The sequence below is a fragment of the Olea europaea genome, chromosome 8 (assembly GCF_002742605.1).
Source record: "Olea europaea var. sylvestris chromosome 8, O_europaea_v1, whole genome shotgun sequence".
NCBI lineage: Eukaryota > Viridiplantae > Streptophyta > Magnoliopsida > Lamiales > Oleaceae > Olea > Olea europaea.
In genome coordinates this window covers 11134203-11159338 of record NC_036244.1, presented here as the reverse complement: position 1 = coordinate 11159338, position 25136 = coordinate 11134203, and the positions used below count along the sequence as shown (strand labels likewise).

Genomic DNA, 25136 nt, shown 5'->3' with positions numbered 1-25136 from the left:
ATTTTGAAAATTTGAAATATTTCACATTTCATTATAAAAAATCCAATAGAGTTTACATTTCATTATAAAGAACCAAACATAATTCATATTTCGTTAGGACGAAACAAAAAGTCCACTAGTAATTCATGCATAAATTACTGAATATAAAAGAATACGAAAACAAATCACTTGCACAAAAATATCTTACCTTGATATTTAAAGGTTGAAAAGAATAAAATATTGCTCATAAAAATTCTCCTATTATTTTTCTATACTTTTTCCTCTCATTCTCTCTTCCTATTTGCTATGGCTCTCTTTATTTTCTGTGATGAACTAATGAGATTTCTTGTAGTATTTATAGTTAAAATTCTCAATTGAATTTGTATGCAACTAGAATTGAAAACTCGTGTAATACAAGGAATTTAGTTTAAGGGTTGGTTTCGGAGTTATGATTAATATTAAACTTTATCAAAATCAAATTAAGATTACAATTAAACTTATCAAAATAGGATTTATATTCAATTATTGGTTTTTCCTAATTAAAATACTCAACCAATCCTTATCATCTACTAAAATTTATTTTAAGATATGACATGTGTAAGAATTTGAAAATTGGTTTTATTTGACTTTGCATGCTAATGTTAGAATTAGAATGATGAAATGTAACGAAGTTTTAATTAAATTAAGATTACAATTAACCATGATGAAAATTAGAGTTACAATTATCTTCTTTTTTTCTTGGTCATAATCCAAAATCAAAAGGTTATCTACACACGTGGCCATTGACAACTTTAAAATCAATAACTAACTTAATAAATAATAATAAATCTTAACTTCTTTAAACTTAAATATCTTGGGTCAAACTTATCCAAATTAAATTTTTTCGAGTCGAAGACTTCTAATTAATTACAAGCTACAAAAAGAGTCTAACATTGATATATTAAAACTCATTTACGAAAATATAATTATGCAACCCAAAAAAATATAAAAATCTAAAACATATTTCAATTTACCATCTCTCAAGTTTTCAAAATTATGAAAATGTGTCATAAGAATTTCGGAATGTTACAAACTCCCCTCCTTAAAATGAATTTCGTCCTCGAAATTCGTACATGTACAATTTGATTGTGCATTTGTAAAACTCTAATCATGTTTGACACGTAGAAGTCCAATTATGCTTAGTCTTTCAGCAACAATCTATCTCATTCCATGCTCATATGAATAATATTCATATAAAATATGAAAGAGGTTCAACTAATAAATTATGTGAGATAAATATGGTTATATATTTCATAACATAAAGCAAGGTGACTCATAGTCATGCTAAAAAAAATAGCATTTCATTTCATTTCATTTCATACCTTCGATCAATCGGAAAGTTGTCGAATAGTGAGCATTGCATGCCAAAGATTACATGTTTAAGACTTCAAAAATTTTACATTGTCCTTGAACTCCTAATATTTGTGAAAATATTTTATTTGTTATTAAATTTTTTCTAAAAGATTATTATTTTTTTTTCAAAATAAAAGCTCTTAGAAAGAGAATTTTCTTAAACTTGAAATGGTTTGAAATGTTATTTTTTGTCTTGTTAATTTGAATAGCACACAACCAAAAGGCTTTTAAATGGGGAGGGGGTCAGAAGTGGACTGTTTAAATTTCAAGTGCTTTTAGATAGTTTAGATTTTTCTTACAAAACCTTTCAATTTTGTGAATACGTAAATCAAGAAAACTCAAACAACAAATGGGACTAGAGATCTCTTAAAATATATTTAATTGATTGGCAAATTTCTATTAAAACTCATTTAGTTGAAACTAATAAAAAAAGTCTATAGAAAAGTAGACCTAGGCTTTGATTACTGTAACACCATAAAATTTTCATTAACTTAGAAGTGTTACCAAAAGAACTCACTTTTCTTTACGTTAAATGCGGGACGATGGAATAAACTTCTCAAAAAAAAAAAAAAAAAAAAAAAGAACTTGACTGCCCATAAAATTAAACTAAAACATGGAAAAATTATCTTTAAAAAAATTGCCTAACTAATTAAATAACATTTCTTTAAATGAATTAAACAAACTAATAAATTGAAAGACAAAAAAAAATTTAATATTTTTTTTTCAATTCACTGACAGCCTACATCACCATCCTATTATTGATTCCATAGACCCAAACTAATTAGTAAAATTATTGTAAGAGTAAGTATTTAAAAATGCACAGTAATATACATGTAGTTTTCGTACATAATTATATGACAATAAAATAGAAACTCCATACGACATTTCTTATGAAGTATATTGATGACCAACCGAGACACTTATCAATAGTATTTTGAATTCTTGAAAGATTTTTCGTTAGACCGAACCCAAAGGTCCACTGGCAGTTCATTCATAATTATTGAATATAAAAGCATATGAAAAAAATCAATTGCACAAAAGTCTCTTACCTTAATATTGAAATGTTGAAAATAATAAAATCTTGTACATAAAAATACTCCTATTATTTTTCTATACTTTTTCTTATCTAATGGGAATTCTTGTAGTATTTATAGTTGAAATTATTAATTGAGTTTATTTACACTTAGAACTGAAAACCTACATAGTACAAGGAATTTAGAAAAGAATAATAGAATTATAATTATTATTAAACTTTATAAAAATCAAATTAAGATTGTAATTAAACTTAACAAAATAGGATTTATATTCAATTAATCGTTTTTCTAATTAAAATACTCATCCAATTCTCATCATTAAATAAACTATATTAAGATATGACATGTGTAAGAATTTAAAAATTGATTTTATTTGACTTGCATACTAGTGTTAGAATTGAAGTAATGAAAAATAATAAAGTTTTAATTAAATTAGAATTATAATTAACCATGATCAAAATTAGAATTACAATTATCGTTTTTTGTTTTTTGTTTTTTTTTCTTTTCTTTTTGTCCTAATCCAAAATCAGAAAGTTATCTATAAAGTGTGGCCATCAACAACTTTAAAATCAATAACCAACTTAATTGAATAATAATAAATGATAACTTCTTTAAACTTAAATATTTTGGATCTAACTTATCTGAATTAAATTTTCTCAAATTGAAGATTTCTAATTAATTACAAGCTACATGAAGAGTCTAATATTGATGTATTAAAACTAGTCTTACCAAAATTTAATTATTTGACCCAAAAAATATAAGAAATTAAAACATATTTCACTTTAGTCTTTCTCCACTTTTCAAAATCATAAAATGGTACCATAAGAATTTTGAGATGTTACATTTTTTCACGTTAGGGTGTTGAATGATGAACGATCACACGTGAAAAAGATATGAGATTTCTTAGCAACTATACCAGTGTAAAGTGATAGAAGGATCCTCAGTCAGTGTTCATACCCTAAAGATGACTAGCTACATTGAGAATTTGTCTCAATTGGATTCAGTTATGGAACACGAACTAAGTATTGAATTGCTTATATAATCTCTATCAGAGAGCAATTCATAGTTGATTATGAATTTTTTCATAAATAAGTTCTAGTGATAGGCAAGTCTTGACCACTGATTCCTCTAAAGACACTAAAAGGAAGTCTAAAGTATGCTTTAAAAAAGCATCTAATCTCGCTAAGACAGTTAAAGTGAAGACAAGCAATAACAAATCTAAATGACCCTTATTATCAATTTAGAATGAAAAGTCATTACAAGAGGAATTTCAAAGCTTGTCTTTAGAATCTTCTTCTTCAGGTATCTTTATTGTTGAAGTTTAATATGTCTACGTCATTATCTTCTTAGGTATTTGATACTAGATATAGATCCCATACTTTTATAAATATGGATAAACTAAATTGAAGCAAACCACTGCAGATAGGAGTAGTGGACATGCACGATAGAAATGAGCAAGGGTTGTTTCATTACCTGTGAGAGCATACTTCATATCATTTCCTTTACACTTACTATTACATTAAAGAAGTGTTATTTTGCTCCCACTAATGCTAAAAACATTAATTCTATTTCATGTTTGGACATGAATAGTTTTTCAATTAATGTTCAGGACAATCATTGTTCCCTTTATCGAGATGAAATCTTTTATGATTCTAGTACCTTACAAAATGGAATTTACATTCTGGATACTGAGTCATCTATCATGAGTGTGTGTATATATATATATATATATATATATATATATGTATATTATCATTGAGGTAGAGAATATCCAAAAGGAGAATTTTATATATTATATAAAAGATAATGTGATTTTCTCGCAGTGGACACCACCATATGCGCTACAACATAGTAGTGTGTCTGAATAGGGGAATCACACACTATTAGATATGGTGTGATTAGGAATAAGACATACAAACCTCTCAAAATCGTTTTGACAGAATACATTGATTGTTAAATGCTACACACTAAATCTTGTCTTGTGTCTAAATTGATTGGTAAAACTCTATACGAGTTATAGTAGGCAAAATCCCAACTTGTCTTACATTAAAGTTTGGGTTGTGAAGGCTATATGAAGCGCACTGACTCGAATAAGTTTGATGCTAAATTCGATAAATGCATATTTGTGAGATATTCAAAAAAACAATTGGATATAAATTCTATAATCCCATTTAAAAAAAAAAGTGTTCATCTCAAGACATATCATATTTCTAGAGAAAAAGTTCACTCTAAAAGAGGATAATGGGAACAAGTTAGAACTTGAAGAAGTTTAAGAGTCCATGGGTATACTTGACAAATTAGATGAACCTAAATCTAATCACTCACTATTGAGGGACAAATTCTTGATGAGGAAGTAGAGACTTATCAAGACACGTTAGCTCTGCATAAATCTAGTAGGATCATTCAACCTTGTGGAAGGTAAGAATTCACGATTACTAATCAAATATTACTATTCAAGGATAATGAACCTACTAATTACATAGATGTAGAATCAAGTGTTGATTAGAGATGGTAAGAGGCCATGGAATTCGAGATGAACTTAGTGTATGTAAACAAGGTTTGGAACTTGGTTGACTTGCCTAATGGGATAAAACTTGTAGGTTGTAAATGGGTTCACAAGAAAAGGTCGACATGAATGAAAACATCCATACATACAAAGTAATGCTAGTAGAAAAAGATTATAAACAAAGACAAGCTGACTTTGATGAAACCTTTTCATTTGTAGCCATATTTAAGACCATTCGAATTTTTACTTATAATAGCTACATACATGACTACAAGATATGGCAAATGTAGGACAAAATATAATCCTTTAACAAAAACTTGCAATAGGAAGTGTACATGACACAGTTTGAAGGTTTTGAATCTAAAGATGCTTACAAGGTATGCATGCTTGATCAATCTATATACAGATCGAAGCAAGTCTCAAAGAACTAGAATCTTTGCTTTGATGAGACAATCAAAATGTCTGATCATATCAAAACAAAAAGAAACTATATGTTTGCAAAAGGAAAATTGGAAGTTCTATTGTATTCCTAATATTATATGATACATTATTTAGAAACGACATCCATATGCTTCAAACCTTGAAATTATGGCAGTCAAAGATTTTATCCATGAAGACATGGGAAAAGCAAATTGATCTATAAAGATAGATGCAAAAGATTGCTTGACCTATCCCGATAAAATCTTCCTATGATTCAATAACAAAATCCCAATACATCATTGCTTCAGAAACAACAAAGGTTGTGGTTTGGATTAAGAAGGTCATCAATAAACTTGGAGCAGTTTTTAACATTGTTGATCATATACCTCTCTACTGTGATAACAATATAGCCATCTCACAAGTGAAGGAACTCAGACCTCATCAATGATCTAAACATGTGTTAAGGCGGTATTATCTTATTGAAGAGATAATACAAAGAAATGATATAAAGAAGGAACGAGTTCCCATAATTACCAATATTGCAGATCAACTAAAGAAGAGTTGTCACATCATAAACATTACCGTCTTGTAGATTGTTATGGTATTAAATACGTAAGTGATTAGATCTAATGCAAGTGAGAGTTTATAAGTGTTATGCCCTAGGTCTAATCGATTTAATTTGTAAATACTTTTAATATAATTAATTCATTTTATTTATTTTACAAGATCTATTATTTAATTGAATTATTATTCTAATAAATTATATTAATAAAGTCTGTAGATTCAAGTCCTAATAACTTGTTAATTATAAGGAGTTGTGATAGTAACAAACAATTTACATATGACGAAATCTTAAATTATCTATAGACATAAGTAATAACAAGATACAAATATTATTATTATGGTTAGACCAGCACATGTGATACTTCTCACTTGTGAAATAAATTGTTGATCTCACAGAAAAAACATAGTGATATTTAACTGAACACATGGATGTTTCGTTGGAAGAACAAAACATTGGAGGCCCACTGGAAGGATTCAACGTCGATAACTATTTGAACATTAGTGGTTAATCTCTAACGTTCGATAGTAAAATTGGTTCTTTGATTTGAGATAATCATAGTGCTTTATATTAGGAAAATTATACTTTGATGATTTTAGATGTTGCTCTAATCAAAAGTCACTAATACGGCATTGTTCAGATATGTAAAAAATTATATGAAGGTTATGAATAATCCATAGAGAATTCGTCGCTCTTAGACAGTAAGAGTTTATCATCTACATTTCGTTCAATTAAGTTAATAACAATAGCCTTGGCCAATGTGTGATCGTAAGTAGAACATGACTTTTCAACTTATATTGACTTAAGAGTAAAATAAAACATATTATTTATGTTTGAGATTGACACAGTTCCATATTTTATAATTAATATATTGACAAAAGAATTATATATAGTTTTACAGAAAAGGAATAAGTTTGGTTTAATCATACCATGTGACATTTTTCTTCACATGTGTTACATTGAGACATTGTTAGATGTCAATTTGGGACGACGAATGTAAATTGATTAATCTATTTGAATTAATGATAAATTAAAAAGGTGTTTTAATTTATCTTATTTTAATCATAATAAAATAATAATTCACGCTGTTAGGTATCGTCGTTGAGAACCTAAAGGATCACACTCAAAAGAACAACTAGAAGACGATTTTACTAATTAATTAATCGATAAGTGTTGGACAATCAATTAATTTGATTACTTATTTAAATTTTTGTTTCCTATGCGGATTTCCATTAAAGGCTGGATAATTAAATGGTTGTCGATTGCAAATCATAATTATGATTCGTAGAATTAACTAAAGATATAATTCTTATTAGAGTTTCCACATAAATACAAAGAAGATTTTTGGTTGGAATTGAAATTATTTTAAATTCTGCTATGTATGATTAAGTAAATTCGCGAAAATGGGCTCATGCAAATCCTTTTAAAATGTAAAAGATAGGCAAGAATGCTAAGAGTTCATCTTTGCGCGAGTAAATAGACAGGAATTCATAGGTTGAAAACACACAATATAGCTAAAAGGCCACAAATTCATCTACATACATTATTTTTTGGGAAAATTACCTAGAAAACTATATTTAAAGACTAATTTAAAAAAAAAAAGATGAAGTTTAAATTTCATTTCAAAAATTAGGTGATAATTATATTTTAATAATTATATTTAATAAAATCATTATCTAACCTCACCCACCCTTGCCCACTCCGGCCCTACTTCCAATCCCATTTATCCCAAAATCGAATTCATTTTTACCCTCATCCTCACTCTCTTCTTTTCTCTGACTTCTCTCTCTACCCTCTAATCCATCCACCCCGCCATCTCCGATAGCATGGAGAGCTTTGCTAGGCCGACCACGCCATCGCTGTCGAAAGTGGCGACTCGCTGTTGTAGTGGTGGTAATTTTGGAGATGGTTGTATAGATGCGGTGGTGCTCTTAGTTGTTGTGGGGGTGTGATGATTTTCTAATATGAGGTTTGTTGGCTCTGGTGGCGGTGATGACGACTCTGTTGGTTGTGGTCGCAGTGGTTGGGTGCGGTAGTTACTATGTTGTGGTGGTGGCTCTATTTGACAGCTTACCTGACTTCTCTTTGTGTATACCAATTATTTTCAGAAATTGTGCATACCCTTTTAATTTTTTGTTTATATGTGTTTATGTAATTTGTATGTATAGATCTGAAGTTGGGTGTTTTTGTTTGTCGTTTAGGCTTTGGATTTGTGAATAATAAGGCAAAAACCATGAATGTGTGTGTAAACCAATAGAATTCATTGGTGGGTTGTGTTGGAAACATGGCAAAGAAGGGTGATTCCGACGGCGTCGTTTGTCTCAAACCTCGTAGGGTTGGTCTTCCCCTTCAATTTGATGAACCTATCAAATCGCCTTCTCGTTTGCTTTACATCACGTATGATTTAGGTTAATTTTTTGTTAGATATAATTTGTGATAACATATTATAGTTAGACAACAAGTCACATCCAATACATTACTGGTCACAATAGATCACAATTAACAAACTTGGTCACAAAAGGTCATAGTCAACATATTAATGGGTTACAAACTTTTAAAAATGAGTTGCAATGAATAATTGTGGCTAATTAATTTGATAATTTGCAATGAATAAATGAGTTGTGAAAGTTTTGATTTTTTGAGAGATGAATAGTTCGTGACCTATAAAAATTTTGATTCGTGGCCGATACATAATCTGTGACCTATAAAATTTTTGATTTGTGACTGAGTTAAGGTCAAGGTTCACTAGTCACAGGTTTGAATTCACAAGTCACAGTCATTTCATATAAGTCACAAATCAATATAAACGGGTCACGAATCAATATTAACAGGTTACATGTTGTTTTGTAGAAGTCACTGATCAAATTATAGGTCACATTTTATATTATGAGTCACGAGTAACAAATCACAGGTTGAAAAATATATTTTATATGTCACAATGTACACAGGTCACAGGTTATTATCTAGAACAAAGAAAAAAAATTGTGAATTTGATATATTTAATTACAAAAATATTTTTTTGATTAATTATTTCATAACTAAAATTTTAATATTATTTGATTTTTGAAATTGATGATATGCATATTCATCCCACCTGATTAGGTCACAGATTCAATATAACTGACCATAGATCACAATGTGCACATGTCACAGATCTAATACAATTGGTCACAGGACATCGGTAAAAAAGAAGAGAAAAAGAAAAAAGGTAGTCGAAGGAAAGGTGAATAGTCTCTGGAATAGTCGCCGGAACGGGATAAATCGTCGAAATTGTCACCAGAAGTCATCGGAGCCGTCGTCGGAGATGTTGGAGAAGCTGCCGGAGTCGTCGTCGGAGAAGCTGCCGAAGTCATCGTTGGAGGTGAGATGGGATGGAGAGAGAAAGAGAAGGGTTTGATATGATGGGTGGATGGGTTGGAGGTGGGGTAGGATAAGTAGATTAATTATACTATATTAAATTAAATATTTAATAAATTTAATTATACCTTATTTTTGAAAGATTTTTAGAAGTTTGTTAGCTTTGAAATTTGATTTTTACAAGGAGGATTTATGTGGTGTTCCCTTAGTGATTCAAAAACCTATTTGTTGAGAAGATCCACTCAATTGTTGTTCACTTGGATCTCAGCAAGAATTGGAATAAACCAAAAAATTAAAGGCAACTATCAAGATAACACATTCTTATAAAAAATTCACTTATAACAAAATACATTCTCAAAAAATCTATATGAAAATCCATACTAAAAAAATTCTACATCAAAATCTAATTTGTGTTAATTTTTATATTTTATATGTTGATTATATATGCAATGTGCAACCGACCATCATAAAGACGAGATGGCTGGCTATTTGCTAGCTCAATTCACATCTCTATAGTAACTTTGTCATTAATTGAGAAATTGAATTGTTGTTAAATATATTTATATATCAGTTATTGCATATTGAAATAAAATAATATATGCATATTAAGACATCCATAAATAAAGAGAATGGATGGATTAATGGAGAATACGTTTACGTTTGTGGAAAATAAAGCTATTAATTCTTGAGATTTGAGAATTAATTAGAATATTCCTAGAGATGGTTCGGAAAAAATGAGAAAAAAGAACTCCAAAAGAGAGAAACTTCTTAAACACGTCGTAGTAATAAATAGGGTCCAAAATAAATCATTTTCCTCCACCTCGCTGTTGTGATTCTCTATTCACGAAAAGAGAAGATAAAAGAAGAAAAATAATTCTATTTCTTACTTGAATAAAATTTTATAATAGAGTACTACAAACTCTCAACAAAAACCTCACAAAATCACTCTCTAATCTCTATTTTTTCTATCTTCTCCACTGTCTTTTTCTTCTTCATGGGAGGTATTTTACCCTTAGTGGAACCCTCTATTTATAGAGAATTTTAGTTGCAAGAACCGCCTCAATTTATGGGCAAAATTCTGGCAATTAAGTGATAAAATGGAAGTCAACAAAAGTGATTGCCTCCATGCACGTGGAGGACTTGTTTAGTGAGGAAATAATAACAATTGTGGCTGTCAACAAATCAAGAAATGCGGCTGAGAGAGTTTTAATCCAATTTTTCCACTTCGCATGTTGGTTACTACTTGTTTCATACAATTCCATACATGGTGGTTTCTGTTAAACAATCTAAAGAAAATAAAGAAGAAAAAGGAGGAGGCTAGTGTTTCATTGATACTACATAATTAATTAAATGCTAAAAAATGGTTTAACCTAAATACAAAGAGAATATATATAGGCTAAACAAAGAAAACTAAAAAGGACTATTCTACCCTTAATAAATAATAAATAATCCTATATTTCTTAACATCTCCCCTCAAACTCACGATGCGGCAGCTACAAGCATCGAGAGTTTGCGAACTAGAAAACGAAAAAGAGAAATAGAATACGACTTGGTAAAAAAATCTACAAGCTGCAAAGAAGAAGAAACAAAGGGCAAAGTAATTGTGCCATGCTTGAGATGATGATGAGTAAGATGACGATCGATCTCAATGTGCTTAGTTCGTTCATGAAAAATCGAGTTGTGAGCAATCTGAATAGAACTTTGGTTGTCACAATGCATAGGAGTGGGATGAGAAAGAAAAACTCTCATATCTGCAAGTAACCAATGTAACCAAACAATTTCTTTAGTAGTAGATGCCATAGTACGATATTCTGCTTCGGTGGAAGATTGAGAAATAATAGATTGTTTCTTATTTTTCCAAGAAATAAGAGAATCACCCAACAAGATACAGAAACCAGTAACAGACTTGCAATCTATGGGATCACTGCCATGATCAGTATCAGAGTATGCACGCAGCTCCAAGGAGGAGGTGAATGGAAGTAATAGACTCTTAAAGACTGTATCCCGAAGATATCGCAAAATGTGAAGAACAGCTGCCCAATGAACTGTAATGGGAGAAACAACAAACTGACTAACAATATGAACAGCATATGCAATATCTGGACAAGTAATAGTGAGATATACCAAGCTCCCAACAATAGTATGGTATAGGATCTGACAAAGGTAAACCGTCAGAAGAAGAATACTTCGTGTTAACCTCAATTGGAGTATCAACAATCTTATTATCAGTAAGTCTTGCCCACTCAAGAATATCTACAACATATTTCGACTAAGAAAGAAGATAACCTCTAGGTGAGAAGGCTACCTCAATACCCAAGAAATATCGTAGAGAACCCAAATCTTTCATTTGAAATTGTCTAGCTAACTCTGTCTTCAAAGCTGAAATACCATCAATATCATCACCAGTAATAATCATGTCATCAACATATAAAGATAGAATGATATGATCTGCATTAGTGCTCTTAACAAAAAGAGCAGAATCATAACTACTAGAAGCAAATACAAGGAAAGAGATCACAACAGAAAATTTCTCAAACCATGCACGAGGTGCTTGTTTGAGACCATACAACGCTTTCTTGAGCTTGCAAATATACCCAGAATCATGTGAAACACCAGGAAGGGGTGCCATATAAACCTCTTCTCGAAGATCTCTATTCAGGAAGGCACTTTTAACATCAAGTTGAGAGATACGCCAGTGATGAACCGAAGCTACTGCAATAAGAGTACGAATAGTAGTCATTTTTGCAACAGGAGCAAATGTCTCCTCATAATCCATACCATACTGTTGAGAGTATCCCTTTGCAACCAACCTAACTTTGTATCACTCAATTGACCCATCAGAATTAGTCTTGATCTTATACACCCAACGACAACCAACAACACTCTTACTAGAAGGTAAAGGAACCAAATCCCAAGTACCAGTCTTATGCAAAGCAGAAAGTTTCTCATCCATAGCTTGCTACAAAAGAGAATCAAGAATTGCCTCTTTATAGGAAGAGGGCTCAGGGAGACAATGAATAGAAGCTAAAAAGGTAGAAAATGATGAAGAATAACAAGAATAAGCAAAATCTGGTAACTTCGTAGACTTACGAATGCGTATGGATAGACGTAGAGGTGGATCCACAATCTCAGACGGAGCTTGAGGGACCGTAGGAGAAGAGGACGCTTCAGATGTGCCGGAGAGTAAAGTGTCAGTACCTGCGAAATGATTAGTACGAGTTAGTTGTAAAGACAACGGGGTAGGAACATGAGAATGGACATTTGAAGTAGTAGGCTCTTGAGAAGACAAACTGTCAGGATTGTCAGAAAAAGGATTTATACGAATAAGATCAAATCTAGTCAGACTATGAGTAATGGATGGAATAGAAAAGAAAGATATATGCTCGAGAAAAATAACATGATGAGACACATAAAGTTTCTGAGTTATTGGATCAAAACAACGATACCCCTTTTCACCTTCACCATAACCAAGAAAGACACCAATAACAAATGGAGATGACAACTTGTTGCGTTCTACAAGAGGACGAAAAACGAAACAAGTACAACCAAAAACTCTAAAGAGAGAATAATCAGGGGTATACCCATACAACTTTTCGAAAGGAGAAAACCCTGAAATATGAGAAGATGGAATTGTATTAATCAAACTTACAGCAGTAAGAACAGCTTCACCCCAAAACACACTAGGGACAGATGCAGATAACAAGAGAGAACGAGCAGTTTCAACAATGTGTCTATGTTTTCTTTTAGCAACACCATTTTGCTCAGGAGTATCTGTACACGAAATTTGGTGAATAGTTCCATCTAAAGCAAGAAGCTCACAAAATTTATTAGAAGTGTATTCCCTACCCAAATCACACCTAAAACATTTGATAACAGGAGAATGTAGTTTTAACAAGAGCACAAAAGGTTAAGTATATCTCAAAAAATTCAGAACAATGTTTCACTAAATAAACCCAACAATAATGAGTGTGATCATCAATAAAAGAAACATAATATCGAGACCCTCCTTTTGTGGCAATAGGAGAAGGCCCCCATATATCAGAATGAATCAAATCAAATGGAGAAGAAGAAACCGAAATACTTCGATTAAAAGGTAAAGTTGAAAATTTTGCCAGTTTGCATCCACTACAATCAGAAATATCACAAGGGTGTAAATTTTCTAAAGCTCCTGTAGAAGCTAAAAATCTCAAATGAGACGACGAAACATAACCTAGACGAGAATGCCATAAATAAAAACTAGAAGAAGAAGGACTCAAACAAAACGAAGACAAATCAACACTAGTAGCGGCAGCAGCAATTGACACTTTTAGCTCATCCAAAATATATAGTCCACCCTTCCTACGGCCTGTCCCAATCAGCTTCTGAGACTGCAGATTTTGCACATAACAAGAAGAAGAGGAAAATGTGACTAAATTACCAGAATCACATAACTGACCAACATAAGCAAGATTTAATGTGTGTTTCAGAATATGATAAACATTAGGGAGGAACAAGTGAGGTTTAACAACAGAACCAACACCTGCTAATGGCATAGGAGTGCCATCAACAGTCATGATAGCAATAGAAGACGAAGGGGACACAGAAGCAAAAGACGAAGAATCTGGAGACATATGATGTGAAGAACCAGAATCCAAGACCCATACAGAATGTGACATACCTGAAGAACTATGAGGCAACTGACCTATGGAAGAAGCAGACATAGCTTGAGGCTGTAAGGAGAGAAACTTCTGAAATTGCTCAGCCAAAGTACTAGGATCAGTGAAAGGACCTGATGAAGCTACTGCTGCAGTATTAGATTGTGGTGGTCTATGAACATTAGATCGTGATTGGTTGCCAGGCTTCCAAGCTTGAGATTGCTGCTGTAATTGATTTGACTGTCTCAACTTAGGACACTGAGCCTTCCAATAACCTTTATGCTTACAGAAACTGCGCTCGTCAAAGGCTAGCCTTGTGTAAGGCTTATTTTGATTATTAGAGGATGGCTTAGAAGACACTGCTAATACAGAAGGCTTAGAAGCAGAAAGAATTCCATTTTTAGCATAAGACTTAAGATGTATTTCTTCAGCCAATAACTCGCGGACAACTGAGTCAATAGAAGGAAGTGGAGAACGATGCAAAATTGAACCTCTGAGTCCTTCAAAATCACTGCGAAGTGCCCTTAAAAATTGTACCAACCGTTGCTGCTCTCTATGAGTAATATAGGCAGCACATGCCTTTTATTCTGTCGATTCTATAAGGGCCAATTGATCCCAAAGATCTGTCATAGCAGAATAAAACTCTTGAATACTCTATTATTCTGATAAAGAGCTCGTATATCACTCTCCAATTGATACTGCTTTGCAAAATTTGACCGAGTGAATAATCTTTGCAGATGATCCCAAATCTCCTTTGCTTTCTCATACTTCGCCAACTCTCTACCTATGGAATGCTCTACAGAGTTGTTAATCCAAGTAATAATTTTTGAATTGTTTGATTCCCAGGCATCTATCAAAGCAGCATAACCGTCATTGGTACTCTCAAGTTTCACAGAAGTTCCACTAATGAATCCCCACATCTTTTTACCCTTAAGAAAATTTCTCATCACGTAACTCCAATACGAATAATTCTTTCCATCCAACCTCACACTCATAGACTGAAGGGAATCGTCTCTTTCAGTAGCCATAAATAACAGATTGCAGAAATACCAGATTTAACAGATTGTAGAAGGCCGTGTTTGAGATTAAGTTTTGTCCCATGAAATCTGGCTCTAACACCATGTTAAACAATCCAAAGAAAATAAAGAAGAAAAAGAAGGAGGCTAGGGTTTCATTGATACTACATAATTAATTGAATGCTAAAAGATAGTTTAACCTAAATACAAAGAGAATATATATAGGCTAAACAAAGGGAACTAAAAAGGACTATTCTACCCTTAATAAATAATAAATGATGCTATATTTCTTAACAGTTTCTTCTTCATTAAGTATGCACTTGTGGTTGAATTTCAATATCTCCAGCTTGAAGAAAATTGATTCCAGCAAAGATTGCGACTGGATACATCAATTCTCTCCTTTTTGTCGTATCCAAATCAATTGTTATTTGACAATCATCCTAGCCATGTCTCTGTACATCTCTAACATCTTTCTTGGAATCACCTTTGTTAACATATTCTTTGGATTCTCATATGTGTGAATCTTTACTAATCTCATCAGCTGTTGATCCATCACCTCTCTTATTCAATGATAGCGAATGTCGATGTGCTTTGTCTGAGAATAGCACACTGAATTCTTGCTTAATTCAAGAGCACTTTTATTGTCACAAAGTACTTTGTAATCTTTATGCTTGATCTCTAATTCTTGGAGAAATCGCTTTAATCACAACATTTCTTTATTAGCTTCTGTCACTGCAATATATCTTGCTTCTATTATTGATAAAACAACACACTTTTCTAGTCTTGACTGTCATGAAATAGCCCCCCTTGCAAAAGTGTAGAGAAATACTGAAGTAGATTTCCTATTATCAAGATTTTCAACCATATTTGAATTAGTATAACCTTTCAAGATTGGATCATCTACCCCATAGCACAGACATATCTTAGATGTACCCTTGAGGTACCTGAGAATTCACTTGACTGCATCCTAATATTCCTTTCTAGGATTAGAGAGAAAACGACTCACCATGACCATTGCATGAGCAATATCTGGTATTGGTACACACCATTGCATACATCAGACTTTCGATAGCTGAAGAGTAAGGTACCAATGATATATCCTCTATATCTTTCTTGGATGAGGGGCATGAACTTTTGCTTAACTTGAAGTGATTAGCTAGCGGAATACTTAAAGGTACAACATTATGCATATTGAATCTTTTGATCACTCGTTCAACATATTTTTCCTGAGATAATCACAACCTTTGATTCTTCTTATCTTGAACTATATACAATACCAAAATCTGTTAAGTTGCGCCTAAATCCTTCATGTCAAAGAACTTGGAGAGTTCCTTCTTCAACTGACTGATTTGTGTTGCATATTGTCCAACAATCAACATATCGTCTACATATAATAGAAGAGCAATGAAGTCATTTGGAAATCTTTGGTTATAAACACATCGATCTGCAGCAATTCTTTGTAGCCTTGGCTCACCATGAACGAGTCAAACTTTTTGTACCACTACCTTAGTGCTTGTTTAAGGCCTTATAAGCTCTTTTTTAATTTGCAAATGAAGTTCTCTTTACCTAAAACTTCAAAATCTTCTGGCTGCTTTATATAAATTTCTTCATATAAATCACCATGAAGAAATGCTGTTTTGACATCCATCTGTTCAAGCTCTAGATTTCGATTGCTACCACCTGGAAGTTTACCCATGGGAGTTCTTGGTCATGTATCATTTATTGTTACTTGTAATCCATTTTGAGATATTTGTTGCACTTTATATTTGCTGGAAGTCAGGTCTATGTCCCCTCTTTTATTTGTATTATGGCTTTTATAATATAAAATAAGCAACCCTATAGTGGTATTTGGTTTAAAAAAAAAAAAAAAAATCCACATAATTTTGAGGTAGAAGAATTAAGGCCCTACCGTACTCACAGACCGGAGTTAAAAGTTCATCCCTTTCTAGTTGCTCTCTTTTGTGATAACAATTGTGGTGCAAAATGGCTGCAGCGGCAACCGAGGCTGCGTTTTCCATCTTCTGCTCTTGTTCTTCTCCAAAATCTCAATCTTGTTACAAATACGTACCCTCTTTGAGATCTTACATTTCTGCTTCTAGTCCTACATTTTTCCTTAAATCCCCGCTTTTTTCACTCCCTCTTCTCTCAACCTCTCATCCCCTCGAAACCACAAGATTTAAGTTACGCTCAACTTTAGGAAATGCGATTGCAGAAGAAGATGCAGAGCAAGCCCAGAAAGTTAATCAAAAAAGGAAACTTTTCGTGCTGAATTTGCCTTGGTCTTTCTCGGTTGTGGATATAAAGAACTTCTTTGGTGAGTGTGGAACTGTGGCAGACGTTGAGGTATAAAATGTATACAAAGATGTAGAATTGCAATTATATATGTTTTATGCTATATTTCTACAGAGAATCTCTTCTGAATATTGGGTTTATTTTTCTTTTTTGCTTTGGAAGTTTAGATTATCAAACAGAAAGATGGGAGAAGTAGAGGATTTGCATTTGTGACTATGGCTTCTGGAGAAGAGGCTCAGGCTGTAATTGATAAATTTGACTCTTCCGTAAGTTCTTTTCTAAATATGAAATTCTATTATTGTCTCTAATAAACTTGAAAGAGTGTGTATATGTTGTTTTATTTGAATTTTTTTTTAATATCTTCTGAGATAATTAAATCCTCTTATTCTGGAGAGTTTCTGGTTATGTTAAAAAAGCAGTAGTTCCTTACCAGTGTCCATATACTAATTATTCTGAGTTCACAAAATATTTCACTTCAAAAGTAAGACAAGGTTATTCATTCTGTCTATTTTGCAATGTAATTGTTGTCCATTGCTCAAGACTGTTGTTTGCACTAAATGTTTACTATCACCAAGTGATTGAACTATAACTATAGAATAGTAATCGTCTGTAATTACTGGCAACTAATGAGACCAAATATGATAACTGTCCATTGCTCGCCACAACGTAAATATATTATGTTATTAAAGCAATAAGATAACTCAAATCAAGTTTTTTTTTTTTTTTTAATTTATTTGTTTGAGCTTCATAGATACGATAGTCTGCATCCTGTTTTCTTTTGTGTTCACAGCTAGTTGTGTACTTAATCTTTTAGCCTGCAGTATAGAATAGAATAGATCAAGAATGGTTTACATTTAACTAACTAGTATTATTAAATTTGTAATACAGTTGAAAAATTTTCAGTTAATTAGTTGTTAAATGATATAAATGATTAGTTTACCTACATAGACTCATTCAAGAAGAAGATAACATTTCTTTTTCAATGGTTAATTTCTTTGTAAATATTTCTTATAATTAAGGGACATAACTAAAAATTTAATTAGACTCCTAAAGTTTGAGTATAACTTAAATAACTTAAATAAACAAACAGAAGTGGGGAGTTAAATGTTTCAATACCACTGAACTTTGCACCACGTCACGACTCACTCGCTAAACTTTATCAAACGTCCCAGCCATTGAACCTTGTTCCATCGTACTCCATCACTCATCTGATGGAATCTGTTAGTATATCTGCTTATGTGGATGATAGAAACATGATGTGGCTGGTTAAATGAGTCCAGATGGTAAATTAAATGCCAACTTACTGCCAAATCAGCATTTCCAAACAGATCCTTCACCATTTTGTAATTTTTTCCGTAGCAGCCATTTAGGTGTTCTTCGATGAGGCTGTTTAGCTGAATTGTGACAAGATTTCACGAGCAAAAGAAATTGAAAATTGGTATTGAGAAAAACACAGCTTACTTCAATCCTCAAACTCATTGCAAAAAATGAAGATGACCAAAATCTGTTAAGTTGCGCCTAAATCCTTCATGTCAAAGAACTTGGAGAGTTCCTTCTTCAACTGACTGATTTGTGTTGCATATTGTCCAACAATCAACATATCGTCTACATATAATAGAAGAGCAACTAAGTCATTTGGAAATCTTTGGATATAAACACATCGATCTGCAGCAGTTCATTGTAGCCTTGGCTCACCATGAACGAGTCAAACTTTTTGTACCACTACCTTAGTGCTTGTTTAAGGCCTTATAAGCTCTTTTTTAATTTGCAAATGAAGTTCTCTTTACCTAAAACTTCAAAATCTTCTGGCTGCTTTATATAAATTTCTTCATATAAATCACCATGAAGAAATGCTGTTTTGACATCCATCTGTTCAAGCTCTAGATTTCGATTGCTACCACCTGGAAGTTTACCCATGGGAGTTCTTGGTCATGTATCATTTATTGTTACTTGTAATCCATTTTGAGATATTTGTTGCACTTTATATTTGCTGGAAGTCAGGTCTATGTCCCCTCTTTTATTTGTATTATGGCTTTTATAATATAAAATAAGCAACCCTATAGTGGTATTTGGTTTAAAAAAAAAAAAAAAAATCCACATAATTTTGAGGTAGAAGAATTAAGGCCCTACCGTACTCACAGACCGGAGTTAAAAGTTCATCCCTTTCTAGTTGCTCTCTTTTGTGATAACAATTGTGGTGCAAAATGGCTGCAGCGGCAACCGAGGCTGCGTTTTCCATCTTCTGCTCTTGTTCTTCTCCAAAATCTCAATCTTGTTACAAATACGTACCCTCTTTGAGATCTTACATTTCTGCTTCTAGTCCTACATTTTTCCTTAAATCCCCGCTTTTTTCACTCCCTCTTCTCTCAACCTCTCATCCCCTCGAAACCACAAGATTTAAGTTACGCTCAACTTTAGGAAATGCGATTGCAGAAGAAGATGCAGAGCAAGCCCAGAAAGTTAATCAAAAAAGGAAACTTTTCGTGCTGAATTTGCCTTGGTCTTTCTCGGTTGTGGATATAAAGAACTTCTTTGGTGAGTGTGGAACTGTGGCAGACGTTGAGGTATAAAATGTATACAAAGATGTAGAATTGCAATTATATATGTTTTATGCTATATTTCTACAGAGAATCTCTTCTGAATATTGGGTTTATTTTTCTTTTTTGCTTTGGAAGTTTAGATTATCAAACAGAAAGATGGGAGAAGTAGAGGATTTGCATTTGTGACTATGGCTTCTGGAGAAGAGGCTCAGGCTGTAATTGATAAATTTGACTCTTCCGTAAGTTCTTTTCTAAATATGAAATTCTATTATTGTCTCTAATAAACTTGAAAGAGTGTGTATATGTTGTTTTATTTGAATTTTTTTTTAATATCTTCTGAGATAATTAAATCCTCTTATTCTGGAGAGTTTCTGGTTATGTTAAAAAAAGCAGTAGTTCCTTACCAGTGTCCATATACTAATTATTCTGAGTTCACAAAATATTTCACTTCAAAAGTAAGACAAGGTTATTCATTCTGTCTATTTTGCAATGTAATTGTTGTCCATTGCTCAAGACTGTTGTTTGCACTAAATGTTTACTATCACCAAGTGATTGAACTATAACTATAGAATAGTAATCGTCTGTAATTACTGGCAACTAATGAGACCAAATATGATAACTGTCCATTGCTCGCCACAACGTAAATATATTATGTTATTAAAGCAATAAGATAACTCAAATCAAGTTTTTTTTTTTTTTTTAATTTATTTGTTTGAGCTTCATAGATACGATAGTCTGCATCCTGTTTTCTTTTGTGTTCACAGCTAGTTGTGTACTTAATCTTTTAGCCTGCAGTATAGAATAGAATAGATCAAGAATGGTTTACATTTAACTAACTAGTATTATTAAATTTGTAATACAGTTGAAAAATTTTCAGTTAATTAGTTGTTAAATGATATAAATGATTAGTTTACCTACATAGACTCATTCAAGAAGAAGATAACATTTCTTTTTCAATGGTTAATTTCTTTGTAAATATTTCTTATAATTAAGGGACATAACTAAAAATTTAATTAGACTCCTAAAGTTTGAGTATAACTTAAATAACTTAAATAAACAAACAGAAGTGGGGAGTTAAATGTTTCAATACCACTGAACTTTGCACCACGTCACGACTCACTCGCTAAACTTTATCAAACGTCCCAGCCATTGAACCTTGTTCCATCGTACTCCATCACTCATCTGATGGAATCTGTTAGTATATCTGCTTATGTGGATGATAGAAACATGATGTGGCTGGTTAAATGAGTCCAGATGGTAAATTAAATGCCAACTTACTGCCAAATCAGCATTTCCAAACAGATCCTTCACCATTTTGTAATTTTTTCCGTAGCAGCCATTTAGGTGTTCTTCGATGAGGCTGTTTAGCTGAATTGTGACAAGATTTCACGAGCAAAAGAAATTGAAAATTGGTATTGAGAAAAACACAGCTTACTTCAATCCTCAAACTCATTGCAAAAAATGAAGATGAAATGTTTGAAGCACTCAATCAAGATCTTTGGAAACACCCATTGAAGCTTATCACGATAAATTTTATGAGGACAAAATTTGTTTGCTAAAAATTTATTAGATTTACAAAAGGATTTAAAAACTTGAATATGAATTGCAACGGTTTCCGATTTTTACAAATAAAATAATGCTTGCCATTCAACCGTCGTCACCAGTGTTCTTCAATGAGGCTGTGCATGAATTTGGCATTTGTTTCCCTTATGCATGGAAATTTTTCTCAAAACTATTGTAACCAATCAGTCCTAAAATGGCAAAAAATCACCAGGATTAGAAGCAAAACTCAGGTCCAAATCCTTTTTATAAGCCACCAAAACTGCTTTGCCTCTTCATCCTCCGAATCCTCAATGTAATACTATTTTCTAGCTGATTATCAGCCAAACATGTCTTACCCATTAGAATTAAACACGTGTTTCTCTCCGTGAAATTAGAACAGCTTCAATTTAGGGAAAATTTGAAATCTTGCAAAAAGAATTCTCACGCCCAAGATGAGATGAAGATTAAGATGATCCATGATTTTCTTGTAGACACCAGCGATGTTGCTTAAGATGCAGAAGTTAACTAGAATTTTTCTCTTTTGAAACTGCATCAAGAAAGGAACAGGATTTTTTTAGAAAATCTGCTTTTCTGTGGAAGGAAGAGGATTTTGTTGGATTGGGAGAAGACGTTGAGAGAATTTGGGGCTTAGGGTTACAAATGATTTTGGGCGTGACCTGGAGGTCACCTTGGCATTTAATTTACTATCTAGATGCATTTAACTGGCCACGTCATTTTTCCGTCATCCACGTAAGCAGATCTACTAATGGATTCCACCCGGTGAGTGATGGAGCGAGATGGAGCAAAGTTCAGTGGATAATGGGATGCTTGATGATGTTTGGAAAGTAAGTCTTGGCATAGTGCAAAGTTCACTGCCATTGAAATATTTAACTTCAGAAGTGGGAGATAAAATAAGAGCACGATTGTGAATCTTTTGATAGGACTTAATTGTCTTTTGAGTTGCGATATACAATTTAAATGTAAGTTTCCCTTATTTCTTTAATAATTATGTCTGGCAATGATTACATTACAATGGTAATTGGAGAAGGAGATGATACTAAGGATAATGAAAAATGAAAAAACAATTGCTTGGGAGATTAGATAGAGAGGGAAATTAGAGTAGGGATACCCAAGTTAAAACAATTGGACATCATACTATTTTCTTGATAGTATTTTCTCTTCAATTTAGCACTAGAATTAGCCCCTTAGGTTGCTTGATATATATTACATAAAGTAGGCTCGTGTTTGTGCTCTTGTATCTCCAAAAATTCAACTTGTTCATTCATTCATTAATTAATTTGCTAAAGATTCGATGCACAACTCTTAGACACTTATTGGTGTTTACATGCTACTTTGTCCTTTTTTGTGAGAGCACATGCCTAGCTAAAGTTTGTTTTTAGGAACACTTAAAATTTTGAAATCTTCTAGAAGCCTTAGAACTCTCTATCCCAATACTTAAAAAATTGGACCATTTCCGTTAGGCTTATAAAACCTCTAATTAAAAATCCGTCCCAAAACCTGTTAAACCGGCCTGTTTTTGGAAAACCCTTGAACTGTTCCCGGTTTAGCTAAGATCAACCTATGTAAATATATATATTTTTAAAATTTTTAAATTTATACATATTTTTTTAATTTTTGTAAATGTATATATTTTTTTTAATTTTTAAAAATTCACCGGTTTGATCCTGATTCAACCTTTTGACCCTTAACCCTTTCTCTTTTTCGGGTCGATAGCCGGATTTGTTTTTAAAATATTGCTCTATCCATAGAGGCAGCTATGCAATATACAGATATTAATTTGTACTTGGTTAAGAATTATATCTCAACGATGGGTTTTACTATAAAGCTGGTCTTTAATATTCCCCTGCACGTATTTTCGTTTGACCACCTTCAACTTAATGTAATTTGTTTGAAGTGGCATATCCACCAATATCATTTGTAAAATTTCTTTCCTGTGAAGGAGAATTCTTGAAACGCCTGGAATAATCGTCAAAAGATGAATTGGTATATGAAACCATGACTTTGCATTAGGAATCTCCAAAGAATTGGCTCTGAGAAAGACTAAGAGAAGACAGTTTTATGGCTATTTGGGAGTTTCAAGGAGTTGCAGGATCCAAATGATGGTGGATTGAACTTTTCCTTATGGGAATTGGGCATGAAACGGTGTTCAATATCTATTTTATTTTCTCCATCTCATAAACAATTTAAGATGCATGTGTTATATTTACTACGGTATGCTTAATGTAGTAATACATCAGTTAGGTAATATATGAGTGAAAAATACTTTGGTTCCTTCTATCACTACCTCAAGTTAGTATTTGCTAAAAGCATAAATATAAACATTTCGTGTTTGTACAGAGACAGACACCTTCGGCTGCTTTGGTGACATTTGATACAATTATTGAACTAGCAGGAGAGGACTTCAAAGCTTTATGTTCATTGTAAAGGATTTTCTGTACTTTCTACAAGCTCTTTAGAATAATTTCTACTGGTTTATGTTAATATATGAAGTAATTTTTTCTCCTACAGGAATTGTCCGGTAGGATTATCAGGGTAGAGTTTGCCAAGAAATTCAAGAAACCATCACGTAGTCCTCCTGCAGGTCCTCCACCTGGAGAGACACGCCATAAGCTGTACGTGTCCAATCTTGCTTGGAAAGTGAGATCTAATAATCTCAGAGAATTCTTTTCGGCCAACTTCAATCCTGTTTCAGCTAGAGTTGTCTTTGATGGTCCTTCGGGAAGATCGGCTGGGTATGGTTTTGTCTCTTTTGCCACTAAGGAGGAAGCAGAATCTGCAATTTCTTCATTAGATGGGAAGGTAAACATTTTAACACATTATTTGCTCTTTCAACTTTCTTATCTGTATGCTTCTATTAAGTTTTTATTGGATTTATTTGTACAACTCACTTAGTCAAACATCATAATGAATTTTAGTCCTTTGTTCAGTTATATTGATTATCACCATTACAAATTATTTATTTAATTTGCATTTTAAAATTTGCCAAATTTTATTGAAATCAGATTTGCAATGTAATTCTGAAAATGTTGGATTTTAATTTGAAGCTAAACTACCTCTTTGGTATTCACTGTGTCAACAATTGAATGGGTTGTTGATTTGTATTCTGTGTGTATTTACTTAAATTCAAAAAATATGAATAGCTATAAAATTTCCATTAAATAATATTACGTGGGAAATTTTTTTCTTGCAAAAGATATAACCCCATACAAAAGCATGGCTCTGAAGGAACACAGTTTTGTCATTGTGGTCAAATTAAATCTTTCATGTTTTTCAAACAGAGTACTAAGAATTTCAGTTGATTGGATGGAACTCATAGTTACAGTCCGCTCTGATTCAGCACCCCTAGAAGTTAAAGGGGGTATTGAAATCTGTTTGTGTTGAGCATATTTTGGTATCCGCTTTGACGTTGTATCTTAGTACGGAATGTAAGTTTTTTCTAGGGAGAAAGGGCTTGGACTTCCTGAACAAGCATAATTTTATCCATGTAAACATTTTGATATTTTGTTCATAAGAAACCAATACGTAATCTTTCAACACAAATGGAAAAGAAGATCATTGTACTTTTACATGTGTACATTTACAGGTGCAGAAGTAATTGTACATTTCATGAAGAAAGATATATTTGTCCTTTATTATTTCCCTTAGGCCATGTTTGATAGGGCCAAATTCCATGGAAAATGAATTCCATTTTCCACCCATTTCTTGGTGTTTGATAGCCTATGTTTTTCATGGAATTTGTTTTGCTTGCTTTTCTTGGAAATTGGTATTTTCTTGGTTTTCCAACCAACTGTTGATGTTCTGTATTATTATTATTATTATTATTATTATTATTATTTTTTTT

At 32.5% G+C, this 25136-nt stretch overlaps 2 protein-coding genes across 2 annotated transcripts in view; both read left to right on the top strand.

Annotated features, from left to right (window-relative positions):
- The first annotated feature begins 16809 nt into the window (after positions 1 to 16809).
- On the top strand, positions 16810 to 23603 carry LOC111398788 (RNA-binding protein CP33, chloroplastic-like). Its single transcript, XM_023025881.1, has 3 exons — positions 16810 to 17243; positions 17360 to 17458; positions 23235 to 23603. Exons 1-3 carry the CDS (start codon positions 16884 to 16886, stop codon positions 23244 to 23246), a joined length of 471 nt encoding a protein of 156 aa, XP_022881649.1. The 5' UTR covers positions 16810 to 16883; the 3' UTR covers positions 23247 to 23603.
- Positions 19328 to 25136, top strand: part of LOC111398787 (29 kDa ribonucleoprotein A, chloroplastic-like) — a 7460-nt gene continuing 1651 nt past the window's right edge. Inside the window, exons 1-3 of the mRNA XM_023025880.1 lie at positions 19328 to 19756; positions 19873 to 19971; positions 23804 to 24094. Of these exons, the coding sequence (XP_022881648.1) occupies positions 19397 to 19756; positions 19873 to 19971; positions 23804 to 24094 (750 nt within the window). The 5' untranslated portion in view covers positions 19328 to 19396. The remainder of the gene's footprint in view (positions 19757 to 19872; positions 19972 to 23803; positions 24095 to 25136) is intronic.